The sequence below is a fragment of the Xenopus laevis genome, chromosome 2S (assembly GCF_017654675.1).
Source record: "Xenopus laevis strain J_2021 chromosome 2S, Xenopus_laevis_v10.1, whole genome shotgun sequence".
NCBI lineage: Eukaryota > Metazoa > Chordata > Amphibia > Anura > Pipidae > Xenopus > Xenopus laevis.
In genome coordinates, this window is record NC_054374.1 from 12,737,221 (window position 1) to 12,757,650 (window position 20,430).

General features: G+C 36.1%; 1 protein-coding gene across 2 annotated transcripts in view; it reads left to right on the top strand.

The window, feature by feature from the left end:
* Positions 1–20,430, top strand: part of LOC108708858 (cell adhesion molecule 2-like) — an 860,128-nt gene that overhangs the window by 764,332 nt on the left and 75,366 nt on the right. For both annotated transcript variants that reach the window (XM_041583368.1, XM_041583367.1), the window contains exon 7: positions 9,399–9,489. In XM_041583368.1, the coding sequence (XP_041439302.1) occupies positions 9,399–9,489 (91 nt within the window). The remainder of the gene's footprint in view (positions 1–9,398; positions 9,490–20,430) is intronic.

The window sequence follows — 20,430 nt, forward strand, 5'->3', positions numbered from 1 at the left end:
TAACATTTTACACATTTTCAGCACAAAACCCCACATGATTAGTAAACGTATGCAGGGTTTGATTCATGATTATCTGAGCTCGAAAGCTTGAGCAATCATAAATGGGCCTCACAGAGTCTAATAGGCTCTTACTACTATAGCTTTTAATTACACCAGGAAGAGATAGCAAGGTTTTATCCCGCACATATTTCTTTACTCTGGCTGCAAAAAGCTTGGAGCATTATTTGAACATTATTTGTATGTACATGTCTATTTGCAATATTACAATTAAGATTGTAAGCAAGGTCAATCTAATGCTATCACTAAAAACTGCTTCAATAAAGTAACGCCAGACAATTTGGATGACATAATTGGACCTTTCCTAACAGCAGTGGTTTCCCATTCACATAATAGCAAACATAGTTAAACACAGTCAAAATGTCAAGGCGATTATTTCAATGGGGTATTATCATGGGGGGCGTTGTACAAAGGAGAGAAGGAGCAGGGTTGACAGGATGGTCTTGCCTGTGGGAGGATGATGTGAAGGGAATCCAGCTGTGTAAATCATTGCAAGCCCATGAGTTCCCGCAAGGCCTATATACTGTACCTAGAAATTAGGGAGTAATGTTTTGGATATAAGCTATCCAGGACGCAAACTCCTTATTGCTATTGGTTCTCTTGGCCACTTATAAGAGTGCATAAGTGGGTTATTGATTTCCACCTAGTTGCAAATGGAGCAGCGCTTAACGCCTGGTTTATACTAAGGCTTGCGAGTCTTTGGGGCAGATTTACATAGGGTCGAATATCGAGGGTTAATTAACCCTCAATATTCGACTGCCAAAGGTAAATCCTTCGACTTCGAATATCCTTCGAATTAGTTTGATCGAACGATCGAACAATTTTTCTACGACCAAAAAAAGCTTAGAAAGCCTATGGGGACCTTCCCCATAGGCTAACATTGCACCTCGGTAGGTTTTACTTGCCGAAGTAGGGGGTCGAAGTTTTTTTTAAAAAACAGTACTTCTGGTCGAATAGTCAAATGATTTTTAGTTCAAATCGTTCGATTCGAAGTCGAAGTCGACAGTCGAAGTAGCCAATTCGATGGTCGAAGTAGCCAAAAAAATTATTCGAAATTTCGAAGTTTTTTTTATTCTATTCCTTCACTCGAACTAAGTAAATGTGCCCCGTCGTGTATCCCGGAGAACAGCTTGACCCACTCGCAATCTAAGATACTGTAAGAAAGGGTCTTAATCAAGGGCACTGTATAAATGCTTAAGTATGTAACAAAATCTTAAATTCAATCATCCATCAAGCATTGATTTGAACAATAGACAGCTGGAGCCTGTATACAAAGATAACAAAATAGCGATAAATAAACTAGCGCTAAAACTATACTTTTACAAAGTGTCAAAGTAAAAAGGCAAAAAATAGCAATTACAGTACCTTAAAGTCTGCTCTTCCTGTAGATGCATGTGCATTTGCATATACTTCAATGGGAGTATTTCACTAGCCTCATTTTATTTTTCTGGGTAATGCCAGTGTTTACAACCTTCAATTAGTCCAGGATGATATTTATGTAGCACATCCCTAACTTAGGTCATAGAAACATATCTCATCTATAGGCGATTTGTTTTTCTTTTATAAACTTTAGTTCATACAGACTGCTTGATGGAATTTTTAGGTAGCCAGACTTTTTCCTTCAAAAGTCTGTACAAGAGAAAAAAATAAACTCAACTTTCAAAACCCCTTTCCACAGCTGATTATATTTTCCATTAAATATAACTCACACTACTTCCAGCCCCATGCTCCTGATAAGCATATTTCACAGCTGCAGTCTACATGTAATACAATTTAAGAAGCCTCAGCTCCTACATTGCTAGAGATGTCTGCAAATCAATATAGTGTATTTGCTAGTGTTTAATATGCAGCTATTGTGCTGAGAATTTCTCATTAATGTTAATGCAAATTGTTTTTCCACTTGCGTTCACTGTTCTTATTTGTGGCTGAACAAATGTGTTTTTATTTTATTTTTTCAATAACGTTAAAGTTAAAAAAAAAAAATTGTCCAATCATAAAATGATGGTGACTTTCTTATATGATAAACAGTATTTATTTATTTACTCTGGTGTAGTGAGATGTATCCAGCTCTTAGAAAAGCTGATGAAACACAATTTACCTTTCAACATTTCTTCATTTGCAGGAATGACTTTTAATCGGAAGAAAGTAATAATGTAAATCTCATGGTTAAAAATAATTTGCGAACCAACTACTGTATTTTCAAATTATTGATATAATATCTATGCAAAATCATTATATAATTTGAACCTATTCAGAAAATGTAACCCTCCTCTAAAGCATCTAAATTGAAAATAATTTAAACTAAAGGTATATTTTAGTAAATCATTTAAATTTGACTGAAAAATCTGCTACACAGTACAACAGACATATGGCCATTCTACCGGCAGCCTGAACATCTGGATTCTGTTTAGCAAGAAAAGGAACATATTTTCATGCCCAACCATTTAAAAACTGAAGCTAATTGCAAACAAAAACTAAACTAATTATCTCTATCCAAAAGAAAAAATGTTCCAGGCAGCACTCCGGATAAGTATAAAGAGGTGTCTTTATTGTATCATGGTGGGTAACATCTAGGGATGCACGTAATCCACTATTTTGGATTCGGCCAAACCCCCGAATCCTTCTCGAAAGATTCGCCCAAATACTGAACCAAATCCGAATCCTAATTTGAATATGCAAATTAGGGGTGAGAAAGGAAAAAGTGGAAAAAAATTGGGTTCCTTCCTTGTTTTGTAACAAAAAGTCATGTGAAATCCTGCGCTCCCCACAATTTGCATATGCAAATTAGGATTCAGATTTGGTTCGGCCAGGTACAAGGTTTGGCCGAATCCAAATCCTGCTGAAAAAGGCAGAATCCCGAACCGAATCCTGGATTCGGTGCATCCCTAGTAACATGATTGCCTTACGCATTTCGGGAAAGCATTCCCTTAGTCATAGGCAAACAAATTCACATTCATCATTTCCTTAAATAGTGGTTGTCACAGTGACCTCCAGTGGGCTAAACATCAAACAATTGCCCAACATGTTACAAATGTTATAAAAAAAAAAAAAGAACAAAAAAAATTATTTGTATATATGTTTATCAAAATATTTAACATCTATATATCAAAATTGCTAAAACCACCTTTTATTAGTAAACAAACAAAAAAGAAAGAGAGCTTTTGGTTAAAAACACTTTTGGTTAAGAGAAATTATCTCTATCGACTCAACTAGATGAGCTTATAGGGTATTTAAAAAGTTACATTTAAAGGGATTCAGTCATGATTTTTATGATAATGTTTTTATCACAATATTACACTGTACACTGTCTATTGCAAGTAATTCATTATACCATTCAAAACATGTTATATTGAACCAATGTTTTTTTTTAGCTGTAGTATTGCTGTGTAGGCAGCCATCTCAGGTCATTGTGCCTGGTCATGTGTTTTCAGAAAGAACTAGCAGTTCACAATGGAACTCTTTTAGATAAGCTATTGTTTCTCCTACTCATTGCAATTGATGGAGTGATGATTTGGGCTAGCGAGAATTCTTACTACTGATTGCTGTTCATCAGTACATCTCATATACAACTAGATGGGTCATGGGAGTCTTAAGCAATGCAGGCAAAAGGGAGCTGTTATTTGGTTACATTCCAGTTGTTCTGCTGATGGGCTGTTGGGGAGGAAAAGGGAGGTTTAGGGGATATCAGTCCCAACTTGCAATGCAACAAGTTACATAGCTGAGGGCACCTGGAAAACTATGAACATGTCTAGTCCCATGTCATGTTTCAAATTTAAAGCAATGTAGTGTGGATTAGCACACCCACCTTCTAGGTCAGCAAAGATATGCCTGGTGCACGTGGGTGGAGGCTCGGCAACCCCCCAAAGCAGTAGTGTAGAAAAAACCTCACGGCACACAGGTCTGCATGAAGTTTTCAGTGATTTATTGAAGCGGAGTGCACAGCAACGTTTCGGGGTCACAAAGGGGGTGACCCCGAAACGTTGCTGTGCACTCCGCTTCAATAAATCACTGAAAACTTCATGCAGACCTGTGTGCCGTGAGGTTTTTACTACACTAATGTTTCAAATTTAAACATTAAAAAAATCTGTTTGCTCTTTTGAAAAATAGATTTGAACACGTGATTCTGCAATTTGTAAAAAAAAAAAAAAGCTTTTTATCATGACAGATTCCCTTTAAAAGTTGTCAATTTGTTTTGGACGCATACAGGTTAACTGGGTCCAGTGTAAACTATTTTTCTAATGTCTTTAAGATGGAAATTATTAAATAAAAGATTAATAACCATAGCCCTATCATCTTAACAAAGTAAACCATCATCATATGCAAACATTTCCTTAAAAATACAGCCGTTGATGGTCAAGTTTAGTGATGAATTTTTTCGCCAGCCATAGACTCCAATGGAATGTCGCACATTCAATATTTTTGCCAAATATTTTACCATTTTGAATTTTTTTAGCAAAATGGGTCAGATTCACCCATCACTAGTTAGGTTACCTGACACCTGGAGAAAAAATGTTTACTTCTCACACAATCTGCACTGTGGAGGATGGCTTGAACCAAAGTTAAAAACAAAGCAGTTCCATTATTTCTTGACTGGAGTTCCTTATTTAGGCTTTCACACAGTTAAAGGTAATTTTTTACTCTAGTGTCCCCCACAACACTAAGGGACAGATTTATCAATGGTAGAATTTTGAGGGTTAAAAAACCCTCGAATTCGACTCTCGCAGTAAAATCCTTCGAATTAGAATATCGAATTCGAAGGATTTTAGTGCAAATTGTTTAATCGAACGATAAAACCCTTCGAATCTAACAATTCGAACGATTTTAGGCGATCGATCGAAGGATTTTTATTCGATCCAGAAAAACTGGGGAAGGTCCCCATAGGCTAACATTGCACCTCCGTAGGCTTAAAGTGATCGAATGCCTTTTTATTCAATCAAAAACTTGGAAAACAAGCCTATGGGACTTTCCCATAGGCTTTTAAAACAATTCAGTAGGTTTTAGGTGGCGAAGTAGGCAGTCAAAGTATTTTTAAAAGAGACAGTACTTCGACTATCGAATGGGCGAATAGTCACAAGCGTTTTTGCGCTCGATCTATTCGAATCATTCTACTCAGGCGAATTTACGCCAATTCGATAGTCGAGGAGCACAAAAATTCAAAGTTTTTTTACTTCGAATCCTTCACTCGAAGTAAGTGAATCGGCCCCTTAATGTTTTGAAAAACATAGAAGTACTAGAGGGATACTGGATATTCTATAAAGGATTGTAGACCAAACTTTGAGTATTTGGTATATATAATCCCAAACAAAGATGAAACAATTAATTAACTAATTTTGGATGTAACACCTAGCACAAAAATGGGAATGAAACTTTACCCATTAAAACCTATAAAAAGCTTTTGTGCCCACTTGTGCTCATTTATACTAGCACCATGCACCAGCTTGCAATCCACCATTTGAATAACAACAGTCTGCCTTTGATTTGAAAGATCTTCCGATGTAAAGCTGAATATGTACCACAGAAAATGTAGTTATTAAGGATGGAAGCTGCTATGTACAGTATGCATTAAGGTAAAGAGAAAGTTCAGTTCCGGCAAGCTTGATTAAGTTATGCATAGGGCTCCACTTCACAGCTTACCACCTGGATCCACTTACCCTTGTTAGGGAATGAAAAAGTATAAGCACAGCAGGAAACCTCTGTACTATTTAAGTGGAAGAAAATTAATATGTGCTCCAAATAATTGTGCTAAGTGTTTTGGAACGGCACAATGTCCAAAGCTGTCTTTAAAAGCTGAACTAATCAGACAAAGGTTTGTTTCAGATTTGATTTGTTGGTTTTCCAATTAGCTAAACTGTATACTCTTTCTAACGCCCAATAGATTTGTACTATTTTTTTGTATTTTTTGAAATGGTATTGGTCCATTTTTACTTATCTTTTTATTTATGAAAATGTGGTGTTGGGAGCACAGTGAAGCACCGGTGGGAGAAAGGTAGCCTAGTCCTTACAGGCAGTATGTAAAGAGCTCCAATGGTGAAGCAGACCCCTCGGGCCAAGCCCCTCCAAAGATTTCTCTCCAGGGGGGCCTGGCGCCCCATTGTTACGCCACTGCAGGGCTGCATTGTGGCCTGCACCCACTAGATGCATCTCTGAATGACCTTTCCTTTGAAACTACAGTATAAGTTGGTATGTGTCTTTTCTATCATCATTAAGTTGACCAAGTTGATCAAGAATCAATGATTTTATAGCATTACATTGCTAACTTTATAGCATGAGCTACGTGAATATATAAATGTATTTATTCAAACAATACAAACAGGACAAACAGACACATTCTCAATGCAAACCAGTGGAGAAGGTGTAGAAAGCACCACATACAAACAGCTGCCATTTGTATTCATTCAGCTGCCTTTACCAATACCATCACTTGTATGGAATTAAACTTCCTAAGGGCTCTTACTCATGAGCGTTTTTACCTGCGCTCCCCTGCATTCCATTTTTCGGCGTTCAGCTGCAGGGGAGCGCAGGAATAGACACATTTCATTATTTAAAATGGGGCTGTACTCACACAGGCGCGTGTAGGCGCCGAACGCAGGAAAAATGCAGCATGTTGCGTCTCAACCTGCGTTCGGCGCCTACATGCGCCTATGTGACTACAGCCCCATTTTAAATAATGAAATGTGTCTATTCCTGCGCTCCCCTGAGGCTGAACGCCGAAAAACGGAACGCAGGGGAGCGCAGGTAAAAACGCTCATGAGTAAGAGCCCTAAGCCAGGTATATATTTAGCTTGCAGTCCTTAAAACTTTTAGTGGGGGAATGTAATAAAAGTCGCAAAGAGAAAACCAATTCACACCAATACGAATGAAAATTCAGCTCTCGCAATGTTATATTCTTCCATAAACTGTTATTACTTTTAAAAAGAGCTTGACAACTTTACATGAAGCATGTTTGCAATATTGCTGCAATTTGACTTCAAACCCCATCTCCAAGCTAAACAACATAGACATAAATGGGGGAATGCAATAAAGGTTGGAAACAGGAATAATATTTGCGATGCAAAAAAGAATGCCTTTGCTCGAATTTAATATAGCTTTTTTACTTCCTCCTAAAGTAGTTTATATATAGACACTGTCTGCAATATTTTATCATCTTCTTAGCTGTTTTTTTTTCTGAATTTCAGACTAAGAAGGAACATGTTTCTTGTCAGTTTAGAATGACGTCTGAAGCTGACATGTATCATATACATTAATCACATGCCTGATGATTTGCTCCTTCCTACTTGCAGTTTTTTTTAGTTTTTTTTAGTTTTTCAAATATATGATAAAGTTGACACCTATAAAAAAAATACAACCCACCACAGTGCAGGCTGTACTTTCCTCTGAAATGTATTTACTCCCTTAAAAACATTAATTTAGTTTTCCATTGTTCCAGGAGATTCTTGTTTTAAATTTACATTCTCTTTGCTCTTATTACTTAATTTAATGTATCCACTGACCAGACATATATTTATGTTTATCTTAAAATAATCTTTGAGTATGCAGTGATAATCTAATAGACTATAGTAATACAGGTATGGGACCTGTTATCCAGAATGCTCGGGACCTGGGGTTTTCCGGATAACAGATCTTTCCGTAATTTGGGTCTTCAGGCCTTAAGACTACTAGAAATTAATTTAAACATTAAATAAACCCAATAAGCTGGTTTTGCTTCCAATAAGGATTAATTATATCTTAGTTGGGATCAAGTACAAGCTACTGTTTTATTATTACACAGAAAAAGGAAATCATTTTTAAAGGTTTGGATTATTTGGATAAAATGGAGTCTATGGGAGACAGCCATTCCGTAATTCGGAGCTTTCTGGATATTGGGTTTCCGGATAAGGGATCCTATACCTGTAGTTGTAATGTAATGTACATTAAGACATGGTCTATAGTATTAAAACTCAATTGGGGTCATTTATAAACACTGAATAAAATGGAGTCTATGGGAGACAGCCATTCTGTAATTCGGAGCTTTCTGGATATCGGGTTTCCAGATAAGGGATCTTATACCTGTATTAAAATCTACAATTCGTACAGATATGGGTATATATACAGTAGTTTATGCCAGTGTATGCAGGGGTCAGTGCATGTATGAATTTTCTTGGCACAAATATCTAGGTCACACTGGGGCGCTAACAGTATAGATCTCAAGCCTCCACTAAGTTGGAGATTTGCATGTAGGAAAAGGCCAAGTAACTCCTCCCTACATATGTGCATTGGATTTCATTTGTAGAGGTTAAAGGAGCAGTAATGTTTTAACGTGGCGTTTTAAAGCAATTAACATATAATATACTGTTAGCAATAGGGATGGGCAAATTTAACCCGTTTTGTTTTGCCAAAAATTTGCCTTCGCCAAAAATTCAAGAATTCCAGGTTAATTTTTAAAAACACCATCAATATTTGCTTTCAATGGCTTCAAAGCTGGTCATTAAAAATGCTTAATTAAGTGAATCAGTATAGAGCAGTACATTTGCAAATCTACATTTGCTTCCATCTTAAAATGCATGTTTGTATGCCTGTTAAACCAAAATTGGACAGCGTAATGTACCAAATTTAGAGACAACTTATTTTAATGCCGTTCCATGCTTTTGATTAAATTTAATTAACCTAGGAGCGGCTCTGTACAGAGACATGGCATTGTAATAGGAAGTAATAGACTTCAGAAATAGCTACACAGAGTTATATACAAACTGCTGATTGCAAGGAAATTACCTTTCAAGGGCTGTAAATGACTTGTGGTTACTTGTCAGTGTGGTTCGACTGTTATCAGCACAGCCAGGGAAATCTTGTCCTGTATATGAGACATGGTCCCTGTTTGTAATCATAAACAGAGCACTAGGCAGTAACCAACAAATTAAAACATTGTCAAGCGTTTTAGAAAGTATTTTATAAATGTTTTATATTACATTATTTTTATCTGAAAATGTGGCCATCTTTGTTCTCTGGTTAGTTTACATTAAGAGGGTTATTTATTGGCATTGGTATTTTTTTCCATCATTCAAATTTCTTTTGCTCTAAAAACCATGGTTATAAAATCACATTTTTTTTTATTTTTATTTATACTATTGAAGTACAAGATCAGAAAGGGCAGGCACAGTGTTTCTTGGAGTAAAATTGAACAAGAATTTAAAGGGTATTTGTTTATTTGTAAACTGAGTTGCATCTCACTAAAATATTGAATGCAATTCATTTATAAGAATTGCTGTACCACAACTAATTAGTTTGCTTTTTCATTTTAAGATCGTACATAAATAAAATTATACAGAAACAATATCTGACTTTGTGTATAAACATATTCTTTGCAGATACTCCGACTGTGAGGATCTTGCCCTCCACTCTACTTCCACAAGAAGGGCAGCCGCTGATATTGACTTGTGAATCAAAAGGAAAGCCACTGTAAGTTCCTATGAAGGCACCAGTTGCATCGCATGCTCTTATTTGGATATTGATTCAAGCCTCCCTTGGTCTTTTATAATACAGATTACAAAGCATTTGTTAAAAAACGCATTGTGTGAATAAGTTAAATTATATCATTTGATTCTTAAGCTTTAATAGGGGCTATATGTACATGGAAATAAAAAAACCATTGGTGGCTAGGGTCCCCACGTGTTAAATAAAAAAACAATTGTGGTCAGGGCCCCCCATAAAAAATATTGGTGACTAGGAACACACACGGTAAAAAAAAAATGATTTTTTTCGTCGTTTCACGAATTTCGCAAATTTTTACGCAAATTCGCCCATAACTAGTGACAAGTTACTGAATGCAAGATTAAATAGTTTGGCGGTTGTTGCTTAGATTAAGTATAAACCCTTCAGTTGTCCCCTCTCTAATAAAAATGTTATCTATATAATTTACTTAAAATGTGATATTTTTATAACTGTATCAGGACAAACCCCCCACACAACAGGGATCACAAAGTGTTAACTTTAGGGGGCCCTGCCATGTTGCACCATTTTTTTTTTAAAACTTCTGGGGGGGGATATTTTTTTACATGGACGTTTAAGAGGGGCCTTGGCCACCAATGTTTTTTTTTTACCATGTGTGTTCCTAGTCACCAATATTTTTTATGGGGGGCCCTGACCACAAATGTTTTTTTATTAACACGTGGGGACCCTAGCCACCAATGTTTTTTTTAATTACTGTGTGGTGGGGCTGGACCTGGGGGGTGGACCTGTGGGTGGGGCTTGCGGTGGGCACAACCCAGGGGGCCCAGGAAATGTTGTTGTATGGGGCCCTATGATTTCTAATGGCAGTCCTGGGTACGGTGATCCTCTTTATATGCTATTTGTCTATAATGTCCTCTAATGTACTTGTAAAGTGTAATCGTGTCCCCTCGCCTTTTTTCCAGAGAAAACAACCTTGCGAGTCTACCCTCATAGTTTACATCTTCCATCCAGTTTAGTTGCACTTAGTCTCTGCACTCTCTCCAGCTCATTTATATCCCTCTTAAGGACTGGAGTCCAAAACTGCCCCCATACTCCAGATGAGGCCTCACCAGGGACCTATAAAGAGGCAGAATTATGTTTTCATTCCTTGAGTTAATGCCCTTTTTTATACAAGACAGAACTTTATTTGCTTTAGTAGCCACAGAATAACACTACCCAGAATTAGACAACTTGTTCTCTACAAAAAACCCTAGATTATTCTCATTTAAGGAAAGTGTATAACTTTTAGTGTAGTTCTGCACAACATTCCTTAATTTAACCAGTAACCTTCTGTGTGGCACTGTATCGAATGCTTTAGCAAAGTCTAAGTAAATCACATCCATGTTGGAAAGCTGCTTAGAATTACATTTTGCAAAATGTTTTATGCAAAATATATTTTGGTGGAGGGCTCCATTAAGAGAAACCTTTCATTACATGATGGAAATCACATTTTACTGGGAGGTCACATTTTCTAGGAAGTCACACAAAAGACATTTTTGATTATGTGGAAATCGCTACTACCTATGGGAGAAAGCATTAACATTTTAAAATTTTTAGCCTCAGAAATAATATTTCCATGTGCACTAAGGTAATAAATAAGATAAAATTATAATACAGGTATGGGACCTGTTATACAGAATGCTCGTGACGGGGGGGGGGGTTATGGATAACAGAACTTTTTTCAATGCTAGAAAATCATGTAAATATTAAATAAACCCAATGAACTAGTTTTGCTTCTAATAAGGAATAATTATATCTTACTTGGGATCAAGTACAAGGTATCGTTTTATTATTACAGAGAAAAAGGACATAATTTTTAAAAAATTTTGATTTATTTGATTATAATGGAGTCTATAGGAGACAGGCTTTCTATAATTCTGAGCTTTCTGGATAATGGGTTTCTGGATAACGGATCCCTTACCTATCATACAAAAGAATGAAAACCAGATATATATAAAGGCTAATTTTCAGACCAAAATGGGCACACACTTTGCTCATATTTAGGCCATTCATATTTGCACCTAAACATGCTCCCTGCACATGTTTGTAATTGCACCAAAGGCAAGTGTGCCTGCCAAGTTCTGTGCAATTGTCTGTGCCTCATATTGTGCCTAATCCTATCATGCACATACAACATTTTGACAAAGAGCGCCAAAATGAAACAATATTGCTTCCAAAAATGTACAGTGTAATTGCATCTGATTAATCAAATTGCTTTTTCAATTTACCAGTTGCAAGCAATGCACCTAACATTGGTGGCTGCAATTATGTGAGAATAAATGCTGCAGTCTGGTTAAAAAATGGCAAATTTAATCCAACATCGTATTTTGCACACTGCAAAACAAAATTCAATACAAAATATGGGATTTTCATGTTTTAGGTTTTTTTCAGCCAAAAAACAAAAAAAAAAAACAATATTGTGTCTACCAATATAAAAACAAAAGTGGGTTTTATGTCTCTTTGCATTGATTGCTCCCCATTTTATTTCACAATTGTGTTAACCAAAATATCAAGCCTCTAAACTGTGCACTAAAAGTTGGACTCTCTACGGGCTAATTAATCTTCCATAAAACTTTTTACAGCAAAACATGATCCCATTGTTTTTTTTAACATTTTACAGAATTATACTGATCTATAATAATTATTCACACATTTCTAATGAGAATTATATGAAAAGGATAGTTGACTTTGGGGAAATTAAGCTTTATCTAGTTTGTCCTTACTTTCCATTACAGACTCTGTTTAATTGTACTTCCTGCAAGCTGACTCTTAAGCAGTGCAGAAATTGTTGACATTTTGCTCATTTTGAAATATTAATGCAACTTTTTTGTAATTATGCTCTGCCTTCAAGGCTTAACTTTTGATTGCAAGCAAATTTAAAAGTTGGTCCCAACTGATATGTGTTTTAATGTAGATTTAGAATAATTACATTGAGAAAGGAAAAGTTTGAATACAAATAGGCTATATTAGCTACATAACCATGGAAAACAGCATTACTCTTCCGGTCACACATTATACTCCTAATTTTATCATTCATTTTCCTCCTTCCTTACTAAACTTGACATAATAGAACAAATTAAGTGAGTGCTAAAGGGACAATTTTATTAGAATTAACTTTTAGTTTGATGTAGACAATTATATTTCAAATTAAATATGATTTGCATGGTTTTTCAACTATGGGGGGACATTCATAAATGCAAAAGCAAGGACATATTTGCATAATTTCTTGAATGTGCTTCAGCGGAATTCCCAATGGTACTTCTGTATTGCCGCCCTACTCAACTTAATTACACTTAATTAAATTTGTACTTAACACTGTTTAATTACGCTTTGCTGAATAAGGTGCAAATTAGTGCAAATTACAAGGTACAGAGATGCAAGGAGACTGATGTTAAAAACTTGTCTTGGGGAAGTGTTAAACTCACAACTGGTTTGCTCCTAATGAATAGGTGAAAACATGCTAGTGCAGCACAATTTCATTCATGAATTCAACTTTTTTGTCCTGCTATCCTTCCTCCTTACAGTCTGATATTTATTAATGGACCACTGGTAACTAGCAAACAGTTTAAATTGTTGTCCTTTAAATGCTAAATATTGTCTTTATATTTAAACATTCAAGCTTGTCATTGGACAGCAAAATGTAGTGGGATTGATCTATTCTAGGGGAAATTTTATACACTACAATTGTGCTCCCAAAAAACATTTGCAGTAATGTTATTAAAAGAAATTTCCAAGGTATCTGCTAAATATAACATTCTGGCTGCACCCGTAAAGACTGTAAAAGATTTAAAACCTTCAGCAATTTTAAAATTATTCAAGACCATAGAGCAGATAAACCCATGCATATCCAGAAATGGGAACAAGACTTCAACGTAACATTAACAATAACTCAAGCAGCCAATGAAGCTCTTAAGTATTCAAAATGCACCATACAGATACAGACATATAGAAAATCAAAAGAAAATTCTATTTAGGTGATACAATCACTTTCAATATTACATTGGATGTTCCATCTCTGCAACTTGCTGGAGATGCAATAAAATAAAAGAAATGCTATTCCATATCTAGTGGTCCTGCCCTCTACTCACCTCTTTTTGAAGAGAGGTCTCGCAGTCGCAATTAATCCAAGACGTCACCAGAATACCAATTTCACTGATCCCATCCTTAGCAATGCTCAACCATAGTTTACAAGAGGTTTCACCTAACCTAAGAAAAGTAATCTTCCATGGCCTCACCTCAGCAAGTCTTCTGATACCAAGATTATGGAAATCAATATAAATACCAAATAGGGAGGATTTGATTCACCTCACAGACTCTAACCTTATTTACAAGAAACAAACGTCCACAAACAAACAAACACTAACTTAAAAAAGGGCTTCCCTTCCAGATATGGCAGGAATGGAAAGCTAAGGATCCCATTCATAAGAAATATATTAAATGCTTACAGCAATAAAAATGACCAGCGATGTAGCCAAGAGTAACCTAAAGAACTCAGTAGTAGAAATCTCCAGATACGCCATGTCACCATGAGGAGACAGCTAGGGGTCATCAGCAGGGCTTCAATGCCCCATGTGGTCCAGATTCTATACAGAGAAAATGATCATGGGGAATAAGCTAAGCCTCAAACTGAGTCTAGGGGAGAGCTACTCCCTGATATCAATTCTTGTTGGAGCACAGGCTGCTCTTTATACCTAGACCTGATCTCACTTTCCTAGAAAGTGCTATAAATAAAATATAAATAAAAGAACACGTCACTGATTAAAGCCTCATTCAATGGGTCCCTGCTAAGCAACTTTCACTATAGGTAAAGGTCCCTCTAGGGCAGCACAGCTTTTCTGGGATCTTGTTGATCCCAGACTCCCTGTAGCACATCCAGGTAGGTCAGCAACTGAAGGTCAAAGAGAAAGTTCCACCCTTAACCAAACACTATATTAAAGTGTGGCAAGAAGTGGTCATAATCGTAAGGGCTAATAATAGATTTATGTAAATGAACAAATAAATAAATAAATAAATGGGTTCTTACCCAGTAACAAGGAGAATAAGCTGTAGGGATTCAAAGCCATAGGGAGGATACAAAACCTATCTGTCCCTACAAATGCTATTATTGTAGGGATGAAAATGTCTTCATAAAAAGATACCTATAATGAAGAAGCTAATAATATTGTCCCAGCAGCTATATTTTTTTTTATAGTGTTCAGATACATTATCTGCATCATACTGGTCTGCACCTATTGACACAGAGAAACTTTAGGGCTACTGCCACCTCCTGACCAAGCAGTAGTTCCAGGGTTCCCTTCATGTCCAGCATCAATAGGTGCAGCACAATTGTGCATAAAGAATTGGGCAAAGAAGTAACTCGCACTCCAAACACAGAAGAAGAACATGGAGAATGTCTGATTTGTACCTAAATGTATGCACAGTTTTACAATCCCGCCAAACACACTGCCCCCATTGCCATAATAAAGCTCTGAAAAAAAACACTGTATTGATGGGAAAAACATGGTGATTGCACTCAAAAAAAATGCTGAGGATTTATCAAATCCTCACATGTTCTTGTGGCCACCAGAGTTCAATGCATAGAGGCTTACATAATTTATCCTATATGAATTCCAAACGTATAAATAAAATGGAAAATTGATTATGGGATCTTACTGAGTACATCTATTCCTACGTGCAGATCCTACATTCCATTAACAGTATCAGGTGAAGTTAATATTACAATTTCAAGCATAAGAAACTTGGCTATGGTAGAATTCTTGCATGCAGAAAGCTAATACAATAAATATGCATAGCATAAGTAAGTTGCTTGTTGTTATCTAGTTATGACAGTTGAAATCTATTTTAAAATTTGTAACCCCTTAAATGTCATAGATTATAGCATTTATGTTATGTGTGGTTCAAAGCCAAAAGGATGGATGGCACTCCATTCAAGGAGGCAGAAAGTTTATTGCAGGCTCCTACAAGGATCTAACATCCTACGCGTTTCGGGATACAATCCCTCAATCATAGGCAGGGTCCTTGTAGGAGCTTGCAATAAACTTGCTGCCTCCTTGAACGGAGTGTTGTCCATCCTTTTGGCTTTGAATTGATATTTGGCGGTGGGGACGCTGTGGACAGAGCACCTAACAAGGAGGGATTGGAACAGCCGATGGGAGGGTAAGCTTGGAGTGGTCTATTTGGTGTAAAAGATATGTTATGTGTGGGTTCTATTTACCCTGTGGGGAATATGTGTTGCTAGGTAATACATAGTACTGGGTGTGGCCACAGCATTCATCCCATAAAGGGTTAGACAATTGCTGTTTTTGGGGAACTTTTAGGTTTAAATTCCATGTAGTTTCAGCCTCTCCAGTCCAATTTTTAATTAATATTCATAGTTCCCCATGGACTTTTTTCTTTTTGAATTTCTCTTTGTATTTGTCATACAGGTAAGGGACCTGTTATCCAGAATACTAGGGACCTGGGGTTTTCCATTTCCATTTTGTTTGGAACAAATGCAAGTTACGGTTTTATTATTACAGAAAAAAATGAAGGAATTTTTAAAAATGTAAATTATTTGGTTAAAATGGAGTCTATAGATGACAGCCTTCCCATGATTTGTAGCTTTCTGGATAATGAGTTTCAGGATAAAGGATACTATACCTGTCTTGTAAAATTAAGAGATGAACACACTGTATAAGATTCATGTTATCTGGCCTCTATAAGAGCCTAACAATATACGGTGGACCACAATCCTTTCATATCTTATGTTTAATTTCATTAGAAAAGTTAAATCATAGTTGAATGTGTGGGATACAATTGATTTGTCCAACCAAACTCAGCACTAATCATTTAAATTGGGAAAAAGGTTTTGTTGCGTTGGTCAACTGAAATTTTAAATAATGTGCAATTTGAAATAAAGTGCAATTCATATACAGGTATGGAATCCATTATCTGGCAAACCAGTAATCAGAAAGTTATGAATTATGGAAAGGCTGCCTCCCATAGACTCTATGTTATCCAAAAAATCCAAATTTTTAAAAGTGATTTCCTTGTACTTGATCCAAACTAAGAAATAATCTTTACTGGAGGGTATTTTTACAGTGAGAGCTGTCCATGAATCAGCTGTACAGGCTTATACATTAGATAGCTTTAAGAAGGGGTTGGATGAGTTTTTAGAAAGGAAGGGAATACAGAGTAATGGAAGATAGCTCATAGTACAAGTTGATTAAGGGACTAGTCGATTGCCATCTTGGAGTCAGGAAAGATTTTTTTCCCCTCTGAGGCAAATTGGAGAGGCTTCAAATGAGTTTTTTGTTGCCTTCCTCTGGATCACCTAGCAGTTAGGCAGGTTTAAATAGAGTTAAAAAATGTAACTTGATGGTCATGTGTCTTTTTTAAACCTAACTTACTTTGTTAACTTACAAAGAGGTAAAACCAGCCTATTGGGTTTAATGTTTACAAGATTTTCTAGTAGACTTAAGGTATGAAGATCCAAATTACGGAAAGTTCAATTTTCCAGAAAACCCCAGGTCCCGAGAATTCTGGATATCAGATCCCATATCTGTAAAAGAAATGCAGTTTAATTCCCTATAGTTTACGTACTGTATATTATCATGAATATGATCTATCCAAGAAAACATATTGATGTTATTCAGAGCATCAGTTAGTGTACACTAAGCCCACTCTCCCTCCTGGACCCCCCAAGTTGTAGGGTCTGTTACATATAAAATGATGTCCCTATCCACATTTGGTTCAGATGTGTCCCTATCCACATTTGAACCTCATAAGCAACAGATAGAATATAAAATCATTCTGCTAGCATTCAAAGCCCTACATGCTTTTGCTCCTCACTACAATTCTTCACTTGTCTCGGGGTAAGTTCCTGGCTGTATCCTACACTCCTTTCACACCATCCACATCCACTGCCACCTCTTCCTTGCCTCTGGAATTCCATCCCTGAATTCTTCCATAAGGAGTGCTCTCTCAATCTCTTAAAGAAAAAGCTAAGATTCTACCATTTGGAGCACAGGAACATTAGCCTACTCCTGGCACTTAATGGACAATACCTTAACCTTATGCATATTTGCTTTCCACCTTGTGCATGTTTATTATTACCCCGCTTAGACTGTAAGCTCTATGGGGCAGGAACTTCCTTCCGACTGGCTCTCTTAACACATGGCACTTAAGCTATGTGTACTTGATGTACAGATGCATTTACACATCTTCTAAAATGACCTTCACTCCCTTTCAGTTACTGGTGTTCAAACAATCAGCAGAGTCATCTTGCTAATTTACATATCTAATCATGTTAATAACTCCTTCAAAAAAAGTCTTTACTTCTGAGTTTCATGCTTATTTTACTATCCTGTACAATATGAAAAAAAGAATCTTCATTTTTCTCTGATACGAATCCAATCTTGCCTAGGCATATCATTTTCATTATAAGAACCTACACTGTTGACAATAATGTCAGATGTCAGAAGTGTTTCATTTTTATGAGATTTCAAAAGGTGATGACTTTCACTGGAGTGATATGAAGGCTAAAAAAAAACATGATTTATGTATACATAAGATGAAAATGTTGATTTGTTTAGATAAAGGATTAAACGAAAATTGACAATAGTCTATGGTAACGTATTTAAGAATTTTCAAAAAAGTAGGTTTAATCTCTGCAAAGCTTTATTTTGCTCTGAATTGAAGTATTTGAACTTAATTTTCCCCTAAACTGAAGATGTGAACAAAGTGCACTAAATGGGGAACTGACATCACAGATGTCGGGGTTACTTATTTTAAAGTCCAGTTGGTAAAAACTAGAAAAAAAAATCTAGTTTTTTTTTTCAATAGAAAACTAAAATTTTTCATGAAAAACAACCTTGAATTTTTCGAGCTGTATTATAACCCGATGCTGCTAAAAGCTCCTAAAATCCGCCATCTCAGACCTGTCGAGGACCTGTATAAGTCAATGAGAGATGCACCTATCTCAAATTGAAGTTATCAGGGTCTTCAGGGGTGTTGGCCAGAAAATCCGCCTTTTTGGGGTTTTCGGGCAATAACTAAAAAAAAAGAGCAATTCTGGAAAAAAAGCCCAAAAAATTTAGAGAATTTCAAGAAAACACCCGAAAAATTTGAGCAATTTGGGTTTTTTGCTCGATTTTGCAATTTAGATGAATTATTGTTTTTTCCAGATTTCATTAAATTAGCAGATTTACACTGCTAATACCATAAAATGGAAACCACAGTGTCACATACTTGTCTGTTCTGTTGACTAGCCTGAAAGTCAGGAGAACATTTCAGAATGTTTTTTAAGCAGATCAACATCAGAAAGCTTTCCTCGTCTTCTTCTGAAAATTTCTTCTGACTGTCAGGATGGTCAGTAAAACTGACAGGTAGTGCTGTTGTTTCAAGGTAGTTAAACTAGAAGTTTAAATAACTTCTAATATCTCGGAAACTATGAAATAAGTAGTCTGAGCACATGATTTTGTCATAGATTTATTTTTGGGGGGAGGGGAATACATTTTTTAGATGATATTATGGTCATATCAGGCATTTGGTAAGTAGAAAACATTCTTGTAGCCTTTCTTCTCATCCATGCCCACCAATAATATAGAAAAGCATTAGCTCATATGTTTATATAGATAAGTAATATGATAAACTTAATGGGAATGGTAATTAAAGGATTTGTATCCGTTTGTCAATTATCTTTTTATTTCACATTTGATGTACACAAACAAAACTGGAAAATCTGTGTAATGTACAACATATCACTTTATATTCTGCCTGAATACTGCATCTGCCCAGGGGCTAGATGGCATGACATAGCAGCATATTAAATAAGACCGTGCTGCAGTTCAGGCACACAAATAAAACAATAAATAAAATCAGTGAAAAGAGTCTTGTAGTGAAATCATACAGACATGACATTTATTATTGTCATCACAAGATACTGCAGCGTATCAAAGCATATAAAGCCTTACTGTGGGCATCTGTGACAGATCTTGCAGTGAAAGTCTGCCTCTGTATTATCATTATCATCTGTAGCTATAATATTGAGAGCAACCAACAGCTTTTTTTTCTGGGGAAAGCAATTACTTGTTGCAAAGAGGAAAAAAAATAAAAAAAATAGTTTTTTCGAAGTTTCTTTTAAATTTAGTCACTTCTGAAAGTTAATGACATGGTGAAAAAAAAGAAGAATTGTCGGAATGTCAAACTGAGCTTCAGTACTTTTATTCCCAAACTGAAACATTAAAAATGTCACATCAAAACACCCACATCATACATCATATTGCTGCAATGATGTTACTAGGACAGCCAGAAACCTACACCACTTTAATGTTTGTACAATTAGTACTAGGGGATTCACAAAGATTAAGTTATGGCTTCTGTTACCCCGGAATGCTTGGAAACTGCATTTATGCTACTTATGAGTCAAGCTTTTAAGTCAACAGGACATATTACATTACAGTTAAGAGTTTTTAGTTCTGCGATTGAATTTGCATTGCCCTACATTGGGCCAGATTCAGTTCAGTGAGAAAAAGTTTTATCACTTGAAAAGTCATGGAGGAGATTATATTTGAGATGTAATTCAAGTAAGAAAAATGTATCTCACAGTTTATCACGAGCAAACAATATCAAAGCCAAGGGATCAAACTAGAACTGAATTTGGAGAAAAGTTTCTTCTCCTCAAATTTAAGCTCCTCCATGACTTTTCATGTGATAAACCATGAGATAACTTTTTACCTTTTTGTTTTAGCCTATGGGGACTTCCTAGAACCTAGTTGGAGTAAATTTTTTGGGGGGTAAAACTTTGAATCAAATTTGATCAAATTTGATTCCTATGATTCATACCATTCAAATTCGACCGAATACGGACCTATTAGATTGAAAACAGACCTATTCGGCCAAAAAAAAACTTTGACTTAATTTCGGTTGGTC